The sequence below is a fragment of the Anarhichas minor genome, unplaced genomic scaffold (genome assembly GCF_050575085.1).
Source record: "Anarhichas minor isolate MPS153535 unplaced genomic scaffold, ASM5057508v1 ptg000028l, whole genome shotgun sequence".
Taxonomy (NCBI): Eukaryota; Metazoa; Chordata; class Actinopteri; order Perciformes; family Anarhichadidae; genus Anarhichas; species Anarhichas minor.
Window position 1 is genome coordinate 11687060 of NW_027466474.1, and position 26994 is coordinate 11714053.

The window sequence follows — 26994 nt, forward strand, 5'->3', positions numbered from 1 at the left end:
CACAATCTGGCAGTCTGACCACATTGCATATTGACCTAAATGAATATATTCATATTTAAGTATAGTTGAATGTCCTGAGCAATAAATAAACAGCATTTAACCTTTTTTAACCATCTTTGGAGGGCAGCCATGTTTTCCTCCCACTCTAAATGTTCATTTAGCCTTGATATTAGCATGAGAGTTCTAAAGTGGAGGCCGGCCCTGCTCTCACTTGCTGATCCCCTGCTGCTACTTCCCCGACTTTAGAAGACGTGATTATGCAGCAGTTGAACACGTGTCCTTTCACACCATGACACAATGCTGCTCTTACAAAAAAACAGCAATTTGACCATAAAAAGAAATAACTCATGTCACAGCTCTGGGGCGAAGAAGGACGTTTACAGGCTGCTTGAGCAGCGGAGGTTTTTGAAATGAATTGTAAAATGTTTTTTTGTTTCGTTTTTTGATCTGAATAAAAGTAGGCCACCTGGTTGAAGTAAAAATATTTTGACTTCTACCTGAGCTGACACAAACTCTACCGGCAGGTTTCTGTAAATAAATGCAGGTTAGCCTGCACCACAGCTTGTAAAGATGTCAGTGTAAAGGCAACACGTTGCTCTCTCAGCAACTACAGCAAGCTGATGATAAAACGCACCTGGCACGCTGCCAGAATGTCTGCAAATATTTTGTGGTGCTTCTCCCCAGAAAAACATGTGACACAGGTCATCTCCTCCCCTGTTTTCCCTTTTGTCTCATCTCAGGGATTTACTAATGTGAGCTTGGACAAAGTCTTCGCCGGTGGAGCCAACATTTCAGGTTTTCAGATAGTCAACCCTGAGAACCCGATTGTGCAGCAGTTTATGCAGCGCTGGGAGCGGCTGGATGAAAGAGAATTCCCAGAAGCCCGAAACACTCCTCTGAAGGTACTTCGCTTACAAGGCCTTTCATTGCGCATGCAGAACGCAACGATCATCCCTTCTGAAGTGCTCTCTATCGGTTCTCCTCCTCCTCTCATCCTCTGTTTGCCTTTGTCATTCTGTCTCCCTCCCACCCCTGGCCTCCTCCTCTCTGCTTTGCATCCCTCCCAGCAATCAATACATTGATAGGCGGTGCAAGGCAAGGTTATATCGCAGCCTCAATTTACATCTAATTAAACAATGATCAAGGAAGGAATGGATTTTGAATGGCATCTAATTAGATTTTGTCATGCTGCAGTGGTCAACAAACAAGTGGCTCAAACCGTCAGTGGGGAAAAGGTCAGGCGAAGTTGGAGGAGAAGTGCGTGGGAGATAAAATCACGTATTAATGCTCTGTTTACTTCCCGACTCTGCACTAAAAGTTTTGAAAGAGGTCCTGACCGTCTGACAAGTCTTGGCTTATCTAATCACATCTGTCTAATCAAGCTATTTGTGTCATGAGCAAGGCATCAGAGCTTGCACCCACCCACCCCACACACACTGACCTGACCGGGGGGGGTCACTGACATGCATCGGCCAACAGCAACTCATGGACTGCCCCGCTTTTCACCGGGATTCATTTTACTGCAAGCAGAGTCATTTGAAAATATCAAACCAAAAGTTCGAACCAAAGTGGTTTGAAACTATTCTGTTTTACTCTTAGAAAACATATCCTGAGTGTATATATGTGTATATATATATATATATATATATATATATATAAAGGCTTTACTACAAAAACGCGAATCCTTTCTTGTCTTCTTCCTCTCACCATGTGTTCCTGTCTCACAGTATGCGCTGCGTTCTCTTTGATTTTGTACAGTACACTTCAGCTCTGACCCACGATGCCGTCCTGGTGATAGCAGAGGCCTTCAGGTACCTGCGGCGCCAACGCGTGGACGTCTCTCGCCGGGGCAGCGCTGGAGACTGCCTGGCCAATCCCGCTGTACCTTGGAGCCAAGGCATCGACATCGAGAGGGCTCTCAAAACGGTAGGGGCTTGGAAGAGAAACAGAGACGGGGGGGGGGGGGGGGGAGAGAGAGAGAGGCAAGCTGATAACTTAAGAAGAGGCTAGAAGAAGTGAAGCAGAGATGGGGAGTGAGACTGTGATTAAGATGGAAAGTGACAGAGAGAAGAGAAGAGAGCGCAGAGCTGTTCTCCTCCCTCTGCCCCCAGATATCTCTGCACAGAGCTCACTCAAATCCATGCGCTCATTACCATAAAACTACATATTTTATTAAAGCGTATCCAGTTCATCATTTGATTAACAGACTGCTCGCACTCTAGCAGCTCCATGGACACGAGCACCTTAATGCCAGCTAGATATGCAAAGTGATGGCTATTACACATTCCCCTGTGTCTGTCTGTCCGTCCGTCTGTCTGTCTGTCTGTCCCTCGTGGCAGGTCCAAGTGCATGGTATGACTGGGAAAATCCAGTTTGACAACTACGGCCGCAGGACCAACTACACCATCGATGTTTATGAGATGAAAACAGGTGGGCCGCGGAAGGTGAGTCGGAGCGGTGACCTCCGTCAGCTCTCATCCATCAACAAGTCAGATCCAGACCTGATCTAAAAGCCTTTAGCGAACACACGGCTAACAGCTGGCACACATCAAGGTTGCCCTCATTACTTGTCAAAAGTGAGGAATTTGGCCAATTCTAAATGGTTTATTGATCACCTGTGCTGAAGAACTAAAGTCAGTGAATGTCGGCAAAATGTGTCCAAAAAGTTGCCCTAAACTATTTTGAGAGAACTGACACAAAGAAATACTCAAACAAGCCTCTACCTCCGTTCATTAAAGTGCTGAGGGCTTTCCCAGTCATGTGGGACCAGCAGGCCTGACAGGACAGTGCAGAGTTATGCTAATTGCCTTTCTCTACCTCTGTTATGTAGCAGCACTGATGAGCTATCCCAAGCATCACACGCCACACAAATCACACACAGCCTGCGATCTGATAGCCCAAACTGCCCTCCGCAAAAGAATGATAGAAGACTATTTCGGTGCTGTGTAATAGCGCAGATATATGATTTTTGGTCTCTCTCGTGACAATAATTACCATTCAGATAACCGATTACTATAATAGGGAACCAATAATTCCTCTGGCTCCTCTTCAGTATGGTAATTCCCAGCGGTTCGTTCACATTATAACCGGTACCGTATGATGACCTCTGGTTTTATTTCACAAGTTCCAAGCGACGGCTGTGAGTTTCTCGTTAGCTGGATAAGTGTGGGCTCAGTCTGATAATGCCGCCTGCTTCCGAGGCCTCCCAAAGCCCACACTTTCAGTTAGCATCACACAGCCCTTACAGCCGTCTCTCCGCACAGCCAAACGGAGAGGGTGGAAGGAGTGTGGGAGAAAGGAGGTCAGGGGGAGGGAGTGAGGGAGTGAGGGAAGATGAGGCAAGTGGGGCAGCAGTTTGTCAGGACCTGCAGCCCCAGCCACCCCACTGACAGTTAGAGGATGAAGCTTCTTAACTGTGACTGTCATGAGTGATGTATGGGCTGATATCTGTCCATGGTGCTCTGCTCAGGGTGGGATCAGGACTCTGCTGTCTGACAAGAGAGCGCGAGGGAATAAACATTTACAGCTTTCTCCAGTCTTGCAAGTGCACTAACTACATCCAGAACTGTAACCACAGTTATGGAGCTGACGTTTTGAGAAGTTTGCTGCTTTCTAGCGCCTCCACTTGGTGTTTAAAAACTCTGCACTGTTGTACACCTGTCTGGCCTGAACATTTAAAGATCTAAGGCACAGAAGAAAAAAAAAAGAAAAAGAAAATGCGGACCAGATGTGACGAGGAAAATCCCAGCCAGCAACAGTTAGAATATTGGCAGCAACATATGCAACACGTTTCATCGTGAGCCAGAGCAGCCATTATTTCAGATGGGCAAACAAACAGTTGACATTGGTTTGACTTAAGCATCTGTACAGCAGAGTACAGAGAAAGCTGCAACGGCAGACTGTGCAGAAGAAACTGTGGAGCCACTGGAATATTATGCTAAATTATTAAACGTGTATGCAGTTCACAGGCCTGAATATCAATTATTTACCATAAAACCTGGGAAGCTGAAGGTTGGGTGGGGATTGAAGTTGTCTGCCGTATGCTCATGCAGCTCAGCTCCTGCAAATTTGGCTATTCGAACGGATGTAGATCATAAATACCAATAGTATATTATCATAATATCTTTGATCATGACACTAACTGCATGTTGAATGTAGAAATCCAATTTTTTTTTTTAGCATTCTGTTCATTCTCTGCTTTTTTGTGGTCAAACTTTATGGCAGCAGGCCTCTGTGAAACGCAGCGTTGTTTTAATGAGCCCGGCACCGTGACAGTTCCCAGCAATGCTTAGACGTGTCCCTGCTACATACAGTATATTACATGTCCTCAGCGTGCTGGAATGCATCACTAACCATGGCTTTCTCTTTGCAGATTGGGTACTGGAACGAGTACATGCGATTTGTAAATATTATGGACCCGCAGGTCTCCAACGACTCCTCAGTGGAAAACCGAACGATTGTGGTCACTACTATTATGGTACACTTTCCATGCAGTTTTAAATGTTTCACGTATTCTGCCACTCAAGGTCATGGTGTTGATTCCAATGAGTGATACATTCTGTCCTGGGCGGGTAGAACCACATCTTTTTTGTGTTGCTTTCCATCCACTCACTACATGTTGAAACAGTCGGTCCGACACGGGGGAGTGTTTCAACTGTATCCGTGTGGGTGTCAAAGCATTTTGATTTTCCATACTTCAGTGGCCTGTCGTAGCAGTGACATCACAATAATGGTATAAATGATAATGGTTGACTCCATCAATTACAAAAAGCATACAAACGCATACGTAAGTAGACCTGTCTGTCCTCATCAAGTAAATGTTCAATGACACTTGGGATAGACTGGCCGCAGAATGACTAGAGGATGAAACTGCAATGGTTTCCCAAGCTGGGCAAAGCAAAATAAACAGTATTGGAGGAGGGATAAGCAGGTGTGGGATTTTTTTTTTCCTCGTTATCGCCTCTCCAATCTATATTTTGTATTGCTCCTACATGTGTTCTGTGTTGAAGTATAACTTCCAGGCAATGATTTTGGAGGGATCGTTTTTCTGGGAATTTTCCCAGTGCAAAGAGTGATAAACAAACAACATAACTTAGATGTATTTATTTTCGACTAAATGTTTCGGGCTCATTGGGTAGCTGGATAGCCATTGAAAATGTAGTTATATTATAGTTACGCTGAGGTCGTACCTCATTCGCTGCAAACAAACATTTTAAAGTGATAAAGAAAGAGTGTTTGGAAAGCGACGATGATCTCTTTTATTTATGCACACTTAGATCATCTGTATTCCAAGGCGTAAGCCGACGTCGCTCCGTAGCAAAAGGAAACATTTAACATCTGTAGATGACAAATACAGTGAGGAGTTAACATGTGTTAACTCGAGGGGAACACTCAATAGATCCGAGGTGAGGGGATACGTTCAGCACAGAACAAACAAACCATTGCTCTCCTACTTGCACTCTAATTGTGTGTGGCTGTAATGACAATGCCTGCTCTCCTGAGCAGTCCTATTGTTTGGTAATGATGATGTGCTCAGTCAGAGAAAAGACGAGCTGCACCAGCGTTTTGGAAAGGAGAGGCAAACTAGCACGATCCTGCTCTCCTGATGTAATTATTTTATTTATGGAGTATTTTTTTTTGTTGCATTTTTCTGGAAAGCAAATAACGGCTCTTTTTTTTCTTCTTTTTTTTTGGAATGAAGCGGCCTTTAACTGCGCATTGGTGCAATGTGCTTGAATATGTTGAGATACTATGGGCACACTCGGATCCCTCTCTTGTCACTGGCATTTACTTATGAAACCCATCCCCATTCCCATCCCCACCCACCTCTGAGCTGACCCACACCTTGCCTACCAATGACTCCCAGCCCTAATAAAACTCATTCTGGCCTTTTGTCTTCTCCTACAATAAATGAAAGAAAAAAAAAAAAAAAAAAAAAAACGTCCTTCCCTTAACCCTCCTTTAATATGCCACAGAGTTGCACCCTTGGGCTCAAAATGGGTGCATTGGGTGCATTGGGCTTGGTGTCTGCTGGCTGCCACGGCTTGATGGAAGCAGTGTGACCACATGATCATGCTGCTGTATAGTTATGCATTCGCGGGGCATCATCTGTATATGCATGACTGCATGGATGTGGTTATAGCAGCTTATGATATTTTGAATCTCTGTGTGTGAGTGTGTGTGCGTGCGGGCGTGCGTGTGTGTATGTGTGTGTGTGTGTGTGTGCGCACGGGCACATATGAGTGCATGTATGCATATTTCTGTTGAACTGAATGTGTGCCAGGGCATGGGAGTGAATAAACCAGCGTGTGTTTGAATCAACAGGAAGCTCCTTATGTGATGTACAAGAAAAATTATATGCATCTGGATGGGAATGACAGATATGAAGGCTACTGCGTCGATTTAGCATCTGAGATTGCCAAACATGTTGGAATTAAGTACAAACTGTCTATAGTAATGGATGGGAAGTACGGAGCCCGAGACCCCGAGACCCAGACGTGGAACGGAATGGTGGGCGAACTGGTCTATGGGGTGAGTACTGGGAGCCTTAATTTCGATTACATGACAGTTTGCAAGGAACTTCAACATGAGAGGAGATCTCATTTTTCTGTCTTAAGGTTATCACCAACCCATTGTGAACTCATCAGCTCTTGCCCAGTTTAAAGTCTAAGGCTGTCTCAGGACACTCTGCTGTGAGTGAATTTGTCACATGCAGCCTCAAGCATTGGGGGAGTTGGTGATCATCTTGAGACGGAGAAAATGAAATCATTTCTCAGGGCTGTTCACTGCCATTAATCCTTTTTGCTTAGCCTAGAAAGCTCTCTCTCCCTTACAGTCGCAAACAGAGGTAGGTACATGAAAACAATGAGTCCATATGGCAAACACACTGTAATCACTTTGATGAATGAAAGATTGTATGCCTTTGAAGTGATTGTGTAATTATGTTCAATGTTTGATGTGTATGATGTGTACGCCACGTTGTAAATTCGCAGCTGAGAAAATGTGCTTCAGAATCAACAGCTAAATGGTGGTTTGCGGTTTGAAACAACAAGATCCATATGTGCTGCGCTTCATAAAGGTTGAGCCTCTCACATTAAGGAAGGGTCACGCCGTGTTTTACATCTGACAGAGCGCTCGGGCTCTCGCAACACCTCAGGTGTTCCAAAATGACGCCCCTCTTTTTTCTCGCCTTTCTCCGAGGCCACGGTAGTTGAACAGGGGCCAAATGCAAAATGCATGAGGGCGAGGCTTCCTCATCTGTTCAATTTCCCAACTATCAGCCTGCGAGATTGCTTGGTTTGATGTGCTATCGCCACCAAATTATCTTTCAAATGGGAAAAGTCCAGTCCCTGCAGATGGAGGGTGAAAAAAAAATATCCCACTCACGTCGCCGTCAAGTCTTTCCAGGCCTGTAATTTTAAAGCAGGTGGGCCGGGACTAATAGTTTTGTACATTTTGACCTTTTGACCAGTAAATTAATTTGATTTTAGTTGTCTTTTAAAGGTTAGGCCCGAGGCGGCTCTTTATTGCTTTGTTTCGCTCAACATTGATTGAGTACTGCTTACGCCTGCACGAGGATTAAGTGGTTATAGCCCCTTCACAATGCTGTGTTGACAGGGTAAAGAAAACAGCCATGTTTATTGGGTCTATTTGTGGTGCTCCTAGTTTGACCTTGTAAGAAACACGTTCCGCCTCGCGCTGCTTCAATCCAATGTTTTCTCAATTTCGACACAGAAAGACAATACAGAACAATGCAAATAATTGTCCCGCTTTGAAGAGGAGCAGTTATTTAATGAATCACATGCACGCTAGCTGCAGTAACACTGTCTAATGTGATTAATTATTTTCCTCTTTTTATCCCGCTTTTAAAGAGAAGCCCATAGTGATTTCTAGAAAGGCAGCCCCACCTCCGTGGACGTGTTTTGACAACGTAATGTGATTGAAGCAACGGAGCAAAGGAGGGAGATAAAGAGGAACAGCTTGGAAAAATAAAACATAAATAAAGCTGATGCCAGAATAAGCCGTGTTTGGGAAATCCAGCCTACTGAATGGCATGTGATGAAGTTTACACAGCCAGGGCTTGCTGATTTTTTTTTCCTTTCTTTTGTGTAGACAGCAACCTCTTTACTGAATACTCTGCTGTTTAGATGGCACCCATTACGCTTGTTCTGAAGACGTCACGACTGGTTTAATATGCAGTTGTAATTTAAGCAATACCATTAGCGAAACAGCTAGTCGAAAAGTAAGACGTAGTTTAAAATTGCTTGTTTTATTGCCCAAAGTTTCACCCTCAGTGTCTCCTGGGGTCCTGATTAAGGAGACATTTGGTCAAACATGACTCAAACACCCATCTGCCTCGGCAGATTCTTTCCAAGCTGTTTCTCTGAAAGTCTAGCAGGGCCCTCGTGAACTTTTTCGTCTTCTAATTTCCCAATGTGGCAAATATTCAGGCAAATATCTAATACACATCACAGTTTGAGTGTCAAATGTATTAGCTAACATCCCAGGTCATAACACTGTGCAAATGCTACTCTGTTTTTTTTCCAGCCTGCCATCAATTTTCACAGCCGGTGGCTTATTTCTTATAATTGTGTGTAAAATGTGCTAACATTGTTTTATTCTTCTCCTCCAGCTCCAGGCATTCATAACACATACATTTAAAATAGCACTTTTCTTTATGCAGGTCTTGACTAATGCTTGCTGTGCATGTCCCTGTTTCCAGAGAGCAGATATAGCTGTTGCCCCTCTCACCATTACTCTGGTTCGAGAGGAGATGATAGACTTTTCCAAGCCCTTTATGAGCTTGGGCATCTCCATTATGATAAAGAAGCCCCAAAAGTCCAAGCCTGGCGTTTTCTCCTTCCTGGACCCGCTGGCCTATGAGATCTGGATGTGTATAGTGTTTGCCTATATTGGGGTGAGCGTGGTCCTGTTCCTGGTCAGTCGGTTCAGTCCTTATGAGTGGAACCTCGAGGAACAGGACGAGACCAAAGACCCCCAGACGCCCCCCGATCCACCCAATGACTTTGGCATCTTCAATTCCCTCTGGTTCTCACTGGGCGCCTTCATGCAGCAGGGCTGTGACATCTCCCCCAGGTGGGTCAACTCCACAGTAAACACAAAGAGTGCACAACAGACTGCAGTAGAAACAAAAAAATTGATTGTTTCACAGCCAATGAAAGACTTTGAGTAGAGCACATTTTAAACAGCGCATGCTATTCTCCTTGGAAATGTGCTGTTTTGGAGTACTGACGCAGCACCGGGTTGATTTACAAGGAATTTCTGATTACCGGTGCAATTAGGTACATTAAACACAATTGTTAGCATCTTAGCACGGTTGATGGGCACCACATGTCCCCGTGTAATTACATTCTGTTTCCCCTCTCGCAGGTCTCTGTCGGGCCGTATTGTCGGTGGTGTGTGGTGGTTCTTCACCCTCATCATCATCTCCTCCTACACAGCCAACCTGGCTGCCTTCTTGACAGTGGAGAGGATGGTCTCTCCTATAGAAAGTGCCGAAGACTTAGCCAAGCAGACAGAGATAGCATATGGCACTCTGGACTCAGGCTCCACAAAGGAGTTTTTTAGGGTGAGTAAGTACGAGAGAACTGTTTCGCACACACGGCACCTTATCAATCGGACAGTGGCTCGTTTGCTTTCGGGTCAAATGTCCAAAATATGCGAAGACATAAACATTTTGCACTCAGGCATGGCGCATCATAAACATGACTTTGTGTAATGTCCTTTATAGATTCCTCCTCGCAGCGTTTCCATTTTGTACCTTTAGTGCAGCACTTTTGACCCGCACAAGATTGCTCCAAATGAGGCATGTTGACGGAGAAGCAGTTCTTGAACTCTTATGACATGAACGTGAAATTCATGCGGCAGATCTGCAGTGTGCAACCTTGAGGCACTGGGGCTGTCAGCAGAAAGTGTGATAACAACGTTGAAGACTCAGAGGTGATAAAAACAGGAGGCTAATCAAAGCATCCACATCAGGCTCAAACTCAGAAGGGTCAGCTCATGAAATATAATTAGCTAGCTGGCCATGGCTGGCAAATTGGACCTGATGAAGAAGAGCCCTGTAGGTCAGAAGGAGCAGTCTGAAAGACGGTTCAGATGGAATAAGCAATACGTCCGTCGGCATGAGGGACTGGCCTGGCAATTAAGTCATAAATTAAGTAAAAATCTGAAGTAAAAGTATATTAGGCTCTGAAAGGCAACCACATGCTCACTGTGCGGGAGTTAAACGGCGCTGCATATCTTTAAGGCGATCAACCTTCTGCTGTGAAATCCGTAGATGTCTGAACTTGTGGCGTGGCCGCAAACAGCGGTCCAGTCCTTTGCATTTTGCAGAGTACTAAGTCGTAAATTAATGGAACAGCACTCTGCCTATGATGACGAAAAGGCAATATGACAGTCTTTTATCCTAGGCTCCCTCATTACTCATCAGCAGGAGAGAAACGATTCATATGTTTCACAGCTGCAGACTGTTGGCAGAGAGAGCTATTCATTTGTATTACCCCTGGGTTGAATTGCTCAGAACAACGAAGCGCAAAATCAAATTCATGTCGGGGTTGTTGTTTTTTTTTTGGACAAAGAAGAACAAGATGGCGTCTGCGGTGTTTGGTTTTTAAATGAGGTTTGTTTCTTAGGAGCTGGTTTTAAGAGGCTGTAGAGTGTGAAGATAATGCTGTATGTTCTGGAACACATGGCACATGACATGCATGACAGCAGCACTCTGTTCTCCATACAACACCTCACAAAGCCTGTCATCAATTCTCCCTACATCAGAGGTGCTGCACAGGCGTATATACAGTGTATGTCTTCGTGTCACAGACATGATGGATGGCAATTACAGATTAGGTTTCCAGCCTGACAGTGGAGCCACACCGGGTCTGCCGGTAGAACAATCCGAGAGGTGGTCGAGGAGTCGCGGTTTTCTTGTGTTCTGTATAATGAGTGTCCTAGTTACATCCACAAGTTTTCAAATAGGAAATGACATGTGTAAACTGCTACTCCAAGGGACTTTTAATTAAAGCTGTAGAGACAAGGCTGACAAGGAGAAAAACACACTGATTAATAGGAGTTAAAGTTCTATTTCAGATCTGTGTCTCAGGAAATACATTCAGCCTTAATTAGACCCATACGGCATCAGCCAGCTGGAAATTTTAAATCAAGTCCAATATTTCAAACACGACATATGTCATCATCTCTGAACCCCCCCCCCCCCCCCCCCCCCCCATCCCCCAGGCTTCAATTTTTGATGATTTCACCTGGTTTATGTTATAAAACTGCCTGACAGGTAGAACAAACACAGTCATGTTTGAACATGTGTTTTTCTGCTCTCTTTGTAAGCGTAAAGCAAAAAAATAAGATGCTGTAACTTGACTATGGCCTGCAGAGCTATAAAACCTCCTGACACTTATTATGATGTTTTATGTTTCTAAATCAGTCAAACTATCTCATTGTCTCATTGTCGTCTGTGGTTTTGAGATCCTCTCTTCTTCTAGCTCCCGAAACATTGACAGCTTGGACATACGGCTCATTGCCCCACAGTGACAATATTCACACCACCGTGTGTGTCTTCATTTGGTGGTGGGAACGAGGGGGAGCTGCAGAGGAATGTTCAAAGAGAGAGGTGTTAGAGTAGAGCCCAGAGAAAGCCCCTGATTCGGCTGCTCACAACCAACTAGGACAGATGGTCTGGGAATCCATTGACGTGCCCAGTGGAAGCCTGAATGGCTCTAGGCGCTTGGCAGAGCGGCTCTACCCGCACTTGGCTCCTCTTCCCCAGACTGCCCTGCTTGTTTGGGCACCCTCTTCTCCTCTGTCTCCAGCCTGTCTGTTGCTTTACCTCGAGACAATGCCGGATAGCTTCAAGCTTTGTGCTGCTCTTCCTCAACGCAGCAGCTGTCGTGCGCCGCTGCACCACTTTGATTCGTATCATAATTTTAATTCCTGTCATGGATCTTTTCATGCAGTCAGATGAATATTTGTGTTTTGGATGATGATGAGAAAATGATGAGCTGTACCAACGAGGCCATGTCTATCCCCTTGATGAGGGTTTTATCCCATCAAAAGGTTTGACTCGGTTACATTTTGAATTGTTTGAAGGAGAAGCTGGATCGTAATGGTGGCTGGGATGATAAAATGGGCTGATGTGGCTGTTTAATTACGTGTAAAGACCAGGGTGAGACCATCAAAGGCAACCACGCTGCTGTCCCATCATGCACCTCATTTAACAGCGTAAAAATGAAAGAATGATAATTGCACTGAGAAATGAGACGGCAGCATTGTTTTCTGTTCCCCTCAAAAGATTATACATCACCCAAAGCCTCAACAGCAAACACCATGCATCCTACTGATGTGCAGGTGTAGTGGAGATGGGAACAACAGCTTGAGTGCAGTCACCAATGCATTTTACTAAGCATGAAAATCAATTTCACGTCTCAGCTACTGTGGCGCCGACGCTATAGCTTCTGCATGGTCCAGTTTTCTTTATGCAGAGCAGACCTGCATTAGTCCAGGGTTGCATGAAGAGGAGCCACCAAGGAGATTTACTCAAGACATCCTAAGGTTGCCCCGCAATCACATGCAGCACAATTCCCAGAGCTCTTGTCACTTTGTGTTTCAATACAGTACAGAGTGAAGGGGAGGCTGCGATAAAGATTAGAGCCTGTTTGCATAAAAGAGAAAGCTGACAAAAGTGATGATAGACTAGTGCGAGATAGGCATAGACTCTGAGGAAATGCGCCGTCCTCAGCGGGCCCATTCGAACCTTCGATGAGCAGCAACAGCAGGAGCGAGAAGAGCTATAGGAGTCCAGCAACAAGCATCAAAGACGAGCAATTGGTATTCAGGGCGTAGCTTCACTTCAATGACAAAGTACATCCCCAGAGCCTCAACTTTCATTTCTGCATACTTGAGATACAGGTAGTCCTGACATGCAGGATATTGGGGGGAAAGCGGTGATGTCCACAAACCAAAATGTAAAAGAAGTAAAGTAGAAGGAAATGTAGTGGTGGGTGGCCTTTAGATGCCATACAAGCAGTGGACTGTATGTGGGAGCAGCCACAATGAAAGCAGCCTGCAACGCCAAAAGAAGAATAAAAAGCAGGCTGCAGTTCGAAGGGTAGTGGACAGAGGTCTGGAATTGCTGCATAACTGAGAATCAATACAGATTAAGTGGTTGTTTAGAATGGAAAGGGCAATTGCTTTGACTTTGGACTTTAATCACTCGTTTCAGACACTTTAATCACATTTTCGGGGATTTCTGGAACGACAAAATCTCTAATCTAGATTTACTAATGATCTTTCAAAAAATACAGGAAAGCAAATCTCGCTTGTCTTTCTATCGTCCTTTTGGCTGTCAGTGTGTAATGGAAGGCTTTAAAAGCTTTAATGTTTCTGGCCAATGAGCATTTTCTTCTCTACACTGTGAAGAGATACCTACAGGGTAGCCTGTTTTAGAGAAAGAGAGGAATACTTGTATCTTCTAAGGCCGTGGTAGGCAAATAGTGGCCTGTGGGTCAAATCTGGCACTGACTGCAACAAAAATAATTGGGTTGAACATAAAGGTTTTGCTTAAAAACATTTAACTGTACATTTGCAATTTAAGTACAAGGCTCAGGTAAATCTCAACAAATACAACCTTGTAATAGAAATTATAAGTAATATGAATAAAGTATGAATAATGCAATCCACTTCTTCTGAAATAAAGTACTTTTAAATTCAAACACAGTATTCATTTCACAGACAAAATCACCTGCTGGCTGGTGAACATTGCGGAGCATTTAGCACCTAAAGAGTCAGATATTTCCCTCAGGAGTTGGTGGTGACTTAAACAGATCTAAAAGGGTGACTATTGGACTTAAATTCATCAGGTGGCAAAGAACCTAACTAATCCAAATGTTGCTCCACATCTGCTGGATGTGTAGATGGGCTGGCGGCTGTTTGCTAACAAGTTCAAAATATAAGGGTAAAAGTTGATACGTTTTGTTTTTACAGCTTGTTTCTGCTGCCCCCAAGTGGCCAACAAATCAGTTATTGTAGGTTTAACAAAAAATATATGACAAAAATATTTCAGCTATCCTTCGCCCTGTGAAACTATTTTGGCCCACCATTGAAAAAAGCTAGTAATAGCTGGCCGATGCTTGTACCTCATTGCCAACCCCTGCTCTAAGGAAACCTTAATTTGTATGCGCATGCATTAGAGTGCCAGTTTTCCTCTGGCTTCCCTCTAACCTTGTCTTCCTGAAGGCAAGTCCTGTTCTCTTTATTCCACATAGGTCACCAGGCTGGAATAAAAGCCGTGACTTTGTCTTTGACTATTTTGAGACGGCAGGAAACTCACTGCGTCAGACAGATTTGCAGGAGGAACACCTACACAGATGATGTAACTGTGTCGCCTAGGTAGGAGGGCTGGCTGAGATCCACTATTTAGGTACTTCATTATGAACAGAGCAACATTATGATTGCTTTGGTATAATTTGAAGACATTTTATTGTTAATATAGCAGCAAGCCTCTATGTGCTATGTAAAGATACATTGGAGTAATGTCTACAACTGCTACGCTCTGCACTGCTCTCATACGGCGGCAACAGCTGACAACCAATTTGTCGCGGAACCGTAGCACCCAGCCTCTGGTTCCACCCCAGGTTAACACTTTTACCTCTGTCAGCACTGTGCGTTGCCGATGTTTGCGCTGTTAGCTCTGAGCCGCCGCCATGTTGAGAGCCGTTTAGAGGCAATAGATATGCTTTCAATTTCAAACTTGGCACCTTTAAAGGAGGGATGGATAATGCTGTTTGTAAGTCACCTAACACAGACTCGTGTTCCTTTTTGCTTTCTACAAATACAATTTAAAATGTAACCACTCCCTTTTAATTGTGTGGAAGCTCCTTTAGGATACAGCAGTATGCTCTAACAGGGCAATTATATGGGGTGAAGGAGAGCCACATGTATAAAGCTGTATTTATGGCCAACTATAATTGCTCAACAAATTGTCTGTTCATTGATGATGGACTTTTGCAGTCATTATTCCCTAATTGAATTTCAAATGACCACCGTCGACCGGAGTGTGAATGATTACATTTAAAAAGAGATGAGAGTAGATTTTCAATGCATTATATTCATGTGTGTGGGTGTGTGTGTTTCTGTGAGTATGCATATTTGTGCCCCGGCAGTCAATAATCAAATCTCCCTCTTTCCCTCCTGGGCTTTCTCACGGCATCTTGTTTTGTCTCTCCCTCGCTATCAGAATCTGCTTTAAGCATCTCAGCGGTGACTTTAGTTGCAGTGGAATCGGCCTATTTAGGTTTTGGTGGCACTTCGTCCCCGCTCTGATATTGATGAATTGACTTCATAAGGCACTGAGGCAGCACACTCTGTCGTCAGTAATCAATGCCCACATCCATTCTTTTCTCTTCATTTGAGGAGGCGTCTGCGGCTTTTCCACTGCAGAGCACATGAGCCTGGGAAATTGACCTCTAAACTAGTGTCCTTTCCATGATGTCTGACACATGCAAATTGAACACATTGACAAAGATTGTCAACAAAAACATCATCTTTTTTTCATCTGAGCAGAGGACATTCATCATGCAGACTTTTTAATTCGGGGTATTTTGCTGTCTCATCTCATCCTCACCCTTTGGCCTGATGCTCTATGACAGATGCCTACAAACAAATTGTATACGATTACATAAAGCCAGTAAAGCACTTTAGTTAGGTCAAGGCTAATGCTTTTGTTTATTAATAGAAATGCATTAGAGACGGATATGCTCTTGTTTTACCAATTGAGGACAGTAACGAGTCTACAGATCAGGAGTATCAATATCCATGTGCAGTTATCTAACTCTTCAACTTTCAACAATAGAGCTTTACAATACATGATATTTACTGTTTTTTCTAGCATTAACTAGTTGACTGAATGACCTGTTAATTGTTACAGCTAACAATTAGTGACATTATTGAATAACTTGTATTTTTTGCAATTATGCACATTTAGTCTATAAAGTGTCCAATATATTGAAGAATTACCATTGGAATCTTCCAGAAGTCAAGTTGACATTTTAACAAAAATGAAGCTGGAAGCAGCAAATGTATGGCATGTTTAGCCACGCTAACTAGCTTAATATGCCAGTGGCTTTACTAAAAAGCGCCACCGTCGGGTACATTTTTAGATTTTGTCAAGTACTTTTGTTTATGAAGAAACATCTCCAAAGCTAATGCCATTCTAAGACGATGAAAATGATACAATACACTTGCTACGCATCAGCGTGTTAAGCATTGCCTGTGTGAGCATGTTAGCGCGCTGATGCTAGCATTTAGCTCTGAGCACCGCCGTGCCTCATAGAGCTGCTAGTGTGGCTGTGGACTGTTGCGGCTTATTTTTCAGTCAGTCAACAAATGAATTCATTGACTCATCATTTCACATTTTGGTATCGCTTAACTGATGACTTTGATGGCCTTGTGAGGTGAAAAACAAATAAAAACACACGAGGGAAATATTTCCGGCAGATGCTGGTATGTCAACAGCTTGTCCATATTCCACAAACAAACGCTTTGGTTGACAATAGATCTTTTGATTCAGCCGGTTGTTGAAAACCGTCCAACCCCCTTCATCTCTCTCTCTCTCTGGCCTTTACTAAAAGAAAGTCTATCTTTTATGTGGGATCCAGTCTGCAGTGCACACAGTGCCACTCGGGAACTGGCTCATCGCTGCTTGGACCAGGATCTGTTCAAAGTGTGAAATGCCTATGCCAAAATAAATCCAGCGGCATTGAATAATTTAATTGATGCTTATTATAGATAGCGTTCAACTCCCACAGATTTTACAGGCTCGCTAAGCCTGACCCCAGGCGCTGGGAAAAGGCTCATCTGTGTCACTTTGTGATTGGTTGCCTTGTGTCTGCGCAGCCCGCTTCCTTGTTCACTTCTCTTAAATCGTATGCGCGTTGCCTCTGAGTCGCAGTTGAGATGTTACATTAAGGACAGAGTTGTTGAAATGAATGACTGTAATAAGTTCTACAAGTTAAATTAAGACTATCAACCAAGGTTCAATTTCACCAAGAGATTGGTCCAAAACTTTTGCAAGTTTCCATATAAATCATCATTATCCACACTTCACTGACACAAAAGTGTAATAATTGAAGATACTTTTGCATAACCAAGTCCACAAATGCCAGTATTTCTACTATAACCCAATTTGCATGACATCATGTACTACACAGGTGATGTGTGGTCCTCATTCACACTCGGTGAATCTGGGCCTCAAGCTGCAACAATATATTTGAAGAGTAACTACATCTATGCTGATGAGGAGAAATGGATTTTGTAAATTTCTGTACTTCGTGATCTGGTAAAGTCCACCCGCTATATTTTCTGGAAGTATTTAAAGATATCACACTGCTGTTTTTCCAAGATGTCTATAAATACTTCATCATGCCAGTTTAAATGAAGTGATCACTAAGCACAAAAATCCTACAAAATTCATTAAATGCCTATGATTTTTGTTTGAGTTTTTCTAAACTACTTCTCCTTTTTCCTTCTCTGCACAGCGATCCAAAATAGCAGTGTATGAGAAGATGTGGTCATACATGAAATCCGCTGAGCCCTCAGTGTTTGTTAAGACCACACCCGATGGCGTAGCCCGGGTACGAAAGTCAAAGGGCAAGTTCGCCTTTCTCCTCGAGTCCACCATGAACGAGTACATCGAGCAGCGGAAGCCCTGCGACACCATGAAAGTGGGCGGGAACCTCGACTCGAAAGGATACGGTGTGGCGACGCCCAAAGGCTCAGCATTAAGGTGGGTGGAATAATATAACAATATCATCCATGTTGTTATAGTATTCCACCTACCCTGATGTCCCCCTGTTGTCATTCTCTTCTCTTCCTCTTCTTGTTTTGTTTATGGACACAGAGGTAACGGTAGTATGCCTTTCAATGCACTTGGATACAAAGGTTTAATGATAATCAATGTTGACTTTTGATGTGTTATACATGTGATAAGAGCTGCTAATAGTCGAAGAATCAAATCCAGATGATAAGACTAAAGCTAAAAATCATTTCATATGTATGTCTCTCTTACTGTTGCTTTTCTCTCTCCTTCAATCTCTCCCTCTGTCCCGTGTGCTGTCCTACCTGACTGTTGTGTTGTCACTTTTAATTTAACAGTTCAATGGTTTTTCAATTTAGCCTTTATAAGCTGCGCTGTCACTTGTGACGAATGTTAATTGCATGATGTTTGTTGTTGTTACCTTTCTTCTCAATGACAAGTGTCCCCATCCCGCACACTTCAGTTCTAAACTACGTAACCCTTCATGCCACCTTTTCCAAGATTTAACACTGTCTTTACCTGATATGAGCCTTTTCTTATCTCTCCATATTCCTTAATTTCTTAAACAATTTGTCCTTTCCTAGACCATTCTGATTAACAGATTATGTGCATAAGCCCCTGCTTTGGTGGTAGTCTCTCTACCATTACCTATTATGATGCTTAGTACAATTATTACTTTGCATTAGATTTCTCACGGACCTGTGCATTTTCTTACAAGTTATGTTTTATCGTTTCAAGAAATGCTGTTAACCTGGCAGTTTTAAAACTGAATGAGCAAGGCCTCTTGGACAAATTGAAAAACAAATGGTGGTACGACAAGGGAGAGTGCGGCGGCGGGGGAGGTGACTCCAAGGTCAGCCTCGATGTCACCACAATCGGGTACCATAGTGCAGAGTAATCGGCAAGGCTGTTACGACAACCCAACCAAAACCACACCAACTGTCCGCCCAAACCAACCTGCTGCTGCCCCACGGCTGATTACCAAATCCACTGCTAGTCTGACCAGACGCTTTAACAGCTCAGATCAACTAAGGAGCCTTTGCGTAGCTGACAGAAAAAATTATATTTGCGGTTATTGAGACAGTAATGTTCATAGAAAGAGAATTAAAACAGGAGTTTATTTGGAGATTAATCAGAAATTCTCAAAAAAAAAGGGAGACTATTAGGTGAATGTGGCTGCCCTGCAGTTGTGAAAGGTTGAGCTTTATTTATTCACCCTTACACATGTGTAGGGTAGATCCCCTAGTTGCAGATATTAGGGCTTTGCCTAGGTAGCTTTGACAGTCTGAGTAAAACCAGTTGATGAAGTCACTTGTATGTGATTCAAGAAGAGGTCTTTAAGTTTGCCTATGATTCAATATTTGACATTGAAAAAGGCCCAAACCTCCAGCCTTCCCTCCTGAAGGTGAAGTTCGTTGAAATACATGGCTTCGTAGTACTTCACCGCACAGCTGCTTCACATCCATGACACCGGCTCAGAACTATGTGAGCTTTAAAACCTCAAAATGGCTGCTCAGCTGAGAGCGACAGGGAAGCAAGGGGAACAGCTGCGTCTTGAGGGGACTAAGCATTACAGGCAAACGTGAGAATTCTAATTAAACAAAAGACAAATGATTTCTGTTCAATGAGTCATCTGATAAACCACCTGTGGTTTGATTCTACTACATGCCGTTCCTACCCCAACTCATTAACAGCACAGCTGTGACCCTTTTGACCATCAGATCTCTCCCTCTTTTTCTATGGTTAAATGATGAATGATTTTTTTTTCCCTCCATTGTGGACGCTAATGGTGCAAAGTGTGACACCTCACTCTACCATGACCACGAAATGTTACTTAGATCGTGTTCCATGAAGAATTGTGCTATTTTCTCTAGATCACATATAAGGCTGTGGCATTTTACTCTTTACACTGCAGGTCAATTTGGTAACAAACGAAGCTGTCAGCACAAATGTGATGATATGGATCAGGTAATTGGGGAGATTACCGACAAGCTGCAAAGGTCCCGTGGACTGCAGATTGTGTCATTACACCCTTAATGCCATTTGTCATGGATTGGCGAAACCCACAATGAACAGTTAAGCTGCAGTCAGTCATTTTTAAAATAGCACCACCACAAGAGGCTGCACTGATACAAATAATGTCTAACGAAAAGCCGGTGGTCGATTTCTGAGAAGGATTTATATTTTTTCCATGTCACCTTTTTCAATGTTTGCATTGCTAACATTGCTATGTTCTGTAGTCACTGAGCTCGAGAGGCCTCCCTGTGCTACTGATGCTCAGGAAAGCATCTGTCTCTTGTGCTGCCATCGATCTTTTATCATGCACAGGTATGTACTGTCTGTTTCCTGGCTCGTTGTGGCTCCCCAGGACTCAGTGGAAAGGCCCGATTAGGTGGACTAAAGCTGCCTGGAGCGCTCCGCTCCAAAAAGGGCATCGCTTGGCCCCGTCCCACTCACAGCTCCGTGTTCCAACAGACATCGGGAGATGCACATAATCATGCACACAGCTGCATGTGCGCCCTCACACACACACACACACACACAGAGTTAGCACAGCTCTTTCTTGCCCTCAGGCACAACACAGTGCAGCCTAGATTGAGTTTCAGACATAGAGCATGTTACAGGGTAATTGCATTGTTAATCAATGTCTCTCCGAGCCAAGACAAGCCTGGTCTTCACAGTCCGTTTCTCCAGATTGGCTATGAGGGATGTACAGTGGTGTAATCTTCTCTCAGTGCATTATGCATTGCATGAGTCCCCTTGGGGGCCATTGCTCCCAGGGAGTAGTCAGGCCACTCATATATATCGATGCCCTGTGTTTCTTAGCTTTTTACTTTAACACAGGGAGATTGACGCAAACCACAAATGATTCACTGTTGCATTATGACAACAAAAGTATATAGCTATACAATTTTTTTATTTTTTTTTGCTAAAGTAATTTAATACTTTAAAACATTGTGATAAATTATGGTCACATGCAGTAGTTTGACGTCTTACAGATATCAAACGGCACAAAAAAAGCCGCGTCAGACATTCGATTATGCAGCTACAGGCAAATATGAGAGGAATTATTCCACTGATACTTTTGAGCTTAGTCCTGCAGCTCTGTGCCATTTGGTTGGGACACACTCATCTGACACTAATCTGGCGTAATTGAGAGATAAAGTTTTCTTAGCGATATGTCGGGATAGAACACGTAGGAATTAATCAAGCTTTCACTTTTGGGCGTAGTTGCTTGGATATGAAATTGGTTGTAATAACTCCAGAATGGATTGTTGTCGTGCTGGTGCTATTAGCCATCGCAGGATTAAGCTGAGATTGTGGAAATGGAAGGGGTAGCGTCCATCATTTTTCTGTTCGTTACGACAAAGCTCCTGTTGGAACTTGTTAAATGCTGTTCAGAAAGCCCCTGTGGTCCGTTACCCGCCCCCCCCCCCCCCCCCCAACCAATGTACCCCAGTGCTTTTTGAAATCCAAAGACTTGCAGAATTGTACTTGAAGTACCTGCTCGTCGCCCTGTTAACAGCGTCTGCCGATTACTCAAAGCGATATGGGTAGGTCCTGGCTTTAGACTAGGGGTTATAAAGGTAATAGGTAGAATACCTGCTCTCTGTGATGTTGACATAGCCAGGAGCCCTGCTTTATCGCTTTGTAAAGTATGTAGTAGTTTTAAAGTTGAATAACATAAAATAACATAATATAATGTTATTTATGTTATTTCCCACGTGAAGAACTCCTGTAAACCTTGCAGTATTGAAACTCAGTGAACAAGGCATCTTAGACAAGCTGAAAAACAAATGGTGGTACGATAAGGGTGAATGTGGAACCAAGGACTCTGGAAGTAAGGTCAGTCGCTGCAGGTCTTTTGTACTGATTCCAAATTGCATTTTGACGTACTGTTCATATGCAAGACAAGACTTCTCTGACATCTATATTATACATTTTGCTTATTTGCTACACACAATTTTTTTTCTTTTTTTTTTTTGTGCTTTTTCTGCCACAAACTGCAACACAGTTCATTATGTGGCACCAACACAAGGCACTCCTTCCCCAAATTGATATTTTTTCTTTTATTGCAATAGAAATGATACATTTTTGATGTAATATCAAATGTAGAAACTCTCTTTTTTGTGAAAACTGTAAGGATAATAATGTGGGGAAATTGCCAAAGTGCCTTTTAGATACACTATTTCAATTGAATCACAACAGTTGTTGATGAATGCTATTTTTGCTCATTTTCACTCTTGACATTCATGATACGTTGACCATTATGCTGCTGTTCCTATTTACCAAACTGTTAATGAAAATTTGATTTATTTGTGTTGTTACTAGTTTGCATCGAAATGTGTCTATTAGATTCTTTGGCCTCATGTGGTGTGATGAACAAGCAAAGCCTCTTTCTGCGATGAGTTACTCAAATTCAACTTCTCTAAGCGGCGAGAGCCCCGCAGGGTGTTCTCTAAATCTTGTGGCTGCTCGGAGTTGAGGTTAGAGGCTCTGTTTGCACATGACAAGAAGTTAGGGAATGTAATAAACTCACTATTTAACCCTCTGAGATACAGTCGAAGCCTCAGACCGTAGGCTAGATAGCGGTATGATATTCCCATGCTCATAGGGTTAAACTGCAAATAGTAAAACTCTAATGAACAAATTTTTTATGAATATGTTTGGTAGGTAAGCAGCAGCAAAATGGTTTGATCTTTAGTGGTTTTTTTTAAAAACTTTAATGGAACTATCATTCATCAATTATGAATTTGACTGTACTGTATGACAATGTTGCCATGAGAGTTATACGTACATGTCGCCAAGAGGATAAATTTAAAAATTAAAAAAAAGATAGGGATTTTCAGAGCTGTCGACCTATGCGATACTGACCAGCTTCCTTACATGGTCAAAAGCAGAAGCCACTTTACATACACGTAGTGTAGGGAAGGGAGAGCTCTACATCCACCAGCAGATAGAGCATTACGAGTTGGCTTCTTTCTCCTGAGTGGAGAATGGTTTGACTATGGCAGTCTTTGTGACAACCATAGGGAAATCAGTTCAGTCAAAATTGTAGCCTTAGCACCTCATTACATCTTCAAATTTGTGGTTGCTTGTAGCTGTTAGTGTCCATGATCTGCCATACAAGTAAGATAGAGTATGATGATGTAATAGAGCAGTTTAAGTCAAGTTTGAAGGATGCAGGCTGTGTATTGTTCTGCTGCCCTTGCAAAACTCTAAACTACGTTATTCCCTTTCCCCCAGGACAAGACAAGTGCTCTCAGCCTAAGCAATGTGGCTGGTGTCTTCTATATTCTGGTTGGAGGGCTGGGGCTGGCCATGATGGTGGCTCTGATAGAGTTCTGTTATAAGTCACGGCAAGAAACCAAACGGCTGAAATTGGCCAAGAATGCCCAGAATTTTAAGCCGGCTCCCCCAACCAACACCCAGAACTTTGCCACATACAGAGAAGGCTACAACGTGTACGGAACCGAGAGCGTTAAGATCTAGAGGTACGTCGCCGCTGCTCACTGTCCGCTCTCTCCCCGGGCTCCGCGGCGGATGAATCATTTAGCTTCCTGTCGTACCAGTGAGAGTGAGACGTTCCTGTGTATGCGTTGCTGTGGGGCTGCTGCTCGTGAAATTGTTTGTGGTCGTCATGTTGGGCACAACAGAACGCACATGCCCACTCGGATACTAAACCACGAGATATTGCTTTTGCCTTGTAACATATAGCTGCATGGGTAGTGCCCTGAGGCTACATGAAGGTTACAACACACAATACACGGTGCAGTTCCATAGAACTGTTGAGTTATTCTGCATTGTGTGTATTGAACATGTTAATGTGTTTTATTCTGTGACTGCAATTGTGTTTTTAAAGGGTCAGTTCTCACAAATTACCCACAAAATTCTCACTTACCTCTAATGGTATCTAGATGTACAGATATTTTGGGTTTTACTTGCACAAGTTTTGATATGTCCTCTATCTCGACACAATAGAAGTGAATGGAATTCAATTTGTGGCGCTCACATCATTTTAAAAAAAATGTTATCTGTCGTTTTGTGCCGGGCTGGTGTACAGTCACTTATCAAAACTCGAAAATAACTGGCTATTGAATGTGAAAACATTCAGAAGGGCAGTGAGAGTGAATGCAAACAGTAAAGCTGCGAGACAGAAAACCAAAACAGTGAGCTGAAAGAGGCTAAAATGCTGCAGAGTGCTGAGGGGAACTAAAGAGTTTGGTGATATTTCTCTGTGAGTTTGGCACTATGAGTGACCCCTGTCACATTACGTATAGTTACATAAAGTAACCTTTTTTAATATAAACATGTTGATTAGTTATAGTGCAGCTTTGAAAAGTTCAGCAGTTTCTTTTTTAGAAACAAACCTCTTCCTCTGTATGATGCACAGAGCACACTGTGAACTGCTTTCATAAGGAGTATTTATTCTGTAGAAACGTATTAGGTAGTTCCACTGAAAGCTCACTAGAGGTACGTGGGAATGAAAACAATATCTCTTTACAGCAGTTCTACGGCACTGAACCACACAAAAGGAGACCCTGATGAGTACGGCGTTAAATGAATTGTTGGTTTTGTATTTGATTGGATCGATCGCATGTGAGTTCTGTTGCTTCTAGTTAAACACAGAGTGTGATACGTCTGTTTACAGAAGCGCAGCTGTACAACAGAGCAACGTCATTTAAAGGCCCCCGAAAAGATACTGAGATTAGTTATGTGAGAGACTTCTGTATTTGTGTTTTTTGTCTGTGCTCTTCTCAAGTGAGCTCAAGTGCGGTCGACTGAAAAAAAACAAAAAGCCATGCAAGTCAAATTTGATAACAGCTGGTGGGTTGTTTGCTTATGTTGCCGGTGCTGTCAATCGAATCTGATCAAACCACCAACACAGTTCTGATGAAGCAGATCAGCTGATAAGCTGAGTTTTTCAGTGTTGAACTCAGTGAAAAACATTCGATTTTAAACTGAGTTTTCAGTTGGGTGACAGGTAGTACATCACCACATTTCTTTAAATGCATTTTTAAGTTGAAATCTTGAAGTTGACAGTCATATGCAGATGTAATTTCTTTTTTTTTTCTTGCCAATCAATCAATACCTCAACTCTTCCCATGTTTGCTTGTGCTCTGTATGTCGACACAGGATTAGGAAACATTTCCATTGTCCCTTACAACTGTGACCGAACATCTATAGGAAAGGACAGGATACACGAGGATCGAGCTCCAAGACGAATCCTCTCGGGCGGACACGGCACGATAATCTGCAATGACGACACGACTGGACTGGTCACGGGAAGAGCCGCTGCGGTTCCCTCCTCTCAGTGCCTTATGGAACTCCGAGTCCAATCAATGCAACTCATTCACAATGATATTGCTTTTTTGCTTGAAACTCATACAAAACGGAAGAATGGTGCAGTGATTGACATATATAGATCTATATATATATATATATATAAAATACATTTGACATGTTACAATGAATGCGAGAACTAAAGCCATCATTTGCAACCCTAAGCACACTTTGAAGTGCCCGAAAGACGACGAATCTTATATAACTAGTGTCTAATTGGTTTCTTGTAATCAATACGATCAGATTACTCTTCATCCTTCTGCTGCCAGATTTTCACTGGTTATATGTGTTCAAGAAATTTTATTAGATCTATTCAGTGCACTGTAAGACACTGCTTAGTAGACTATAGCTTTTATACTGCTCTGAGTCACTTATAGTGACCTTGTACTTGTTTTAAAACACAGATTGATCTTATTGGAGCGAGATGCCATTCAGCCCAAAAAAACAATTACAAGTGTGTTGTTTGTACTCTAAACTCTGGTGCTGCTGCCACTGTCTTCTGAACGTTTAATGGGACTCATGAAAGATGAGAAAATGACCTGGTTTGGCTTTTACGCACTACAGAACCAGGTCATAGTTCGCACTTCCAATACTGCCAAGAGTGGGTTTTGTATGACAAAGAGTGTGTAAAGCAAAGTATTCATGTTTGAGTAAAAAAAATAATAATCTGTTTGTGATCTCCAGTTTGTAAAATATCAAAGGAGCACTGACTCGCTAAGGTTCGTCTCTTTTCAAACAGTCTTTCCCTGAAGTCTAGATACATTCAAGTCTCCTGTACATGAAAGTAAAACCAAACAAAAAGGGTAATTCAATTGTAGATTAACTGCAATCCAATTAAAGGATAACAGTAATGGCTTTTAAACTGTAGTATTTTGGATTACCTAACCATTTTCTTTAACAATTGCACATTTTACAACGAGCTGTGGTCTGCTTTTAATTTGATTTCCTTTAATGAGCATTACTGTGTTTGGTGACTTCACTTAGTAAATGAAAATGAAAAATATATGAATACAACGGAAAATAGATTTATACAAGGTTATACCAGGGAGAGCCCTGAAGCTTAGCACATTTCCATATTGCTGTAATAATTTCCTTTCTTTCAAAACGACTGTGATTCCATAGGATTTAGGAAGGTAGTTATCTAATCACCTGAAACTATGGACAGATAGTTTTATATATATATATATTAAAAAAAGAAACTGATAATGTGAAGAAAAATAAAGAAGGAGCTGAGGACGATGTGTACATTCAGATAAATGAGGATTATTTATATTACATGATGAAAGATTGGTTTTCCCTTTTTTTTTTCTAAGAAATTGCATGTGAATTCAGTGATGCTTGACGAGCTCTGCTACTCACAAACCGACCTACGGTTAACGTCCAGCCCAGGTTATTCTTTTGTGAATGAGTTTCACATCTTTTCTTTTTTGTATACGCTTCACCTTCTGCAACAACAAAAAAATAAATAATAATCGCCGGGCGTAGTAGTGGGTACAAAAGAGCAAGAGATGCATGCTTCATTTGCTGAACCTCATTAGTGAGGCGCTGTACAGAGAATTTTAATACATTTTTGTAAATAAAATGTACAGAAAGGATTCAGTGTCTTTGTTGATGTCATTTCACAACACTATCTCAGTGCTCAGGTTAAACACACAGCATACTTTAACTCCAGTATGGCGGAGTGTCGGTAGCACCTCTGCAGACAAATATACAAAGTAATAGGTCCAATATTGAGCCGTTAGTCTGTGGAAGTGTGTGTGCATGTTTGGGATCAATAGTAAGCACCATCTGCTTCACTCTAGCTCTCCTGC

At 42.6% G+C, this 26994-nt stretch overlaps 1 protein-coding gene across 2 annotated transcripts in view; it reads left to right on the forward strand.

Annotated features, from left to right (window-relative positions):
• LOC142962895 (glutamate receptor 3) overlaps positions 1-23332 on the forward strand; it is a 73259-nt gene extending 49927 nt beyond the window's left edge. The window contains exons 6-15 of one of the 2 annotated variants that reach the window (XM_076103578.1): positions 741-902; positions 1759-1926; positions 2340-2444; positions 4373-4477; positions 6325-6531; positions 8723-9096; positions 9391-9589; positions 17562-17809; positions 18578-18692; positions 23087-23332. In XM_076103578.1, the coding sequence (XP_075959693.1) occupies positions 741-902; positions 1759-1926; positions 2340-2444; positions 4373-4477; positions 6325-6531; positions 8723-9096; positions 9391-9589; positions 17562-17809; positions 18578-18692; positions 23087-23332 (1929 nt within the window). Of the gene's footprint in view, positions 1-740; positions 903-1758; positions 1927-2339; positions 2445-4372; positions 4478-6324; positions 6532-8722; positions 9097-9390; positions 9590-17561; positions 17810-18577; positions 18693-21570; positions 21686-23086 lie in introns of both variants that reach the window. The other variant, XM_076103577.1, reaches the window with a different exon arrangement.
• The last annotated feature ends 3662 nt before the right edge of the window (positions 23333-26994 follow it).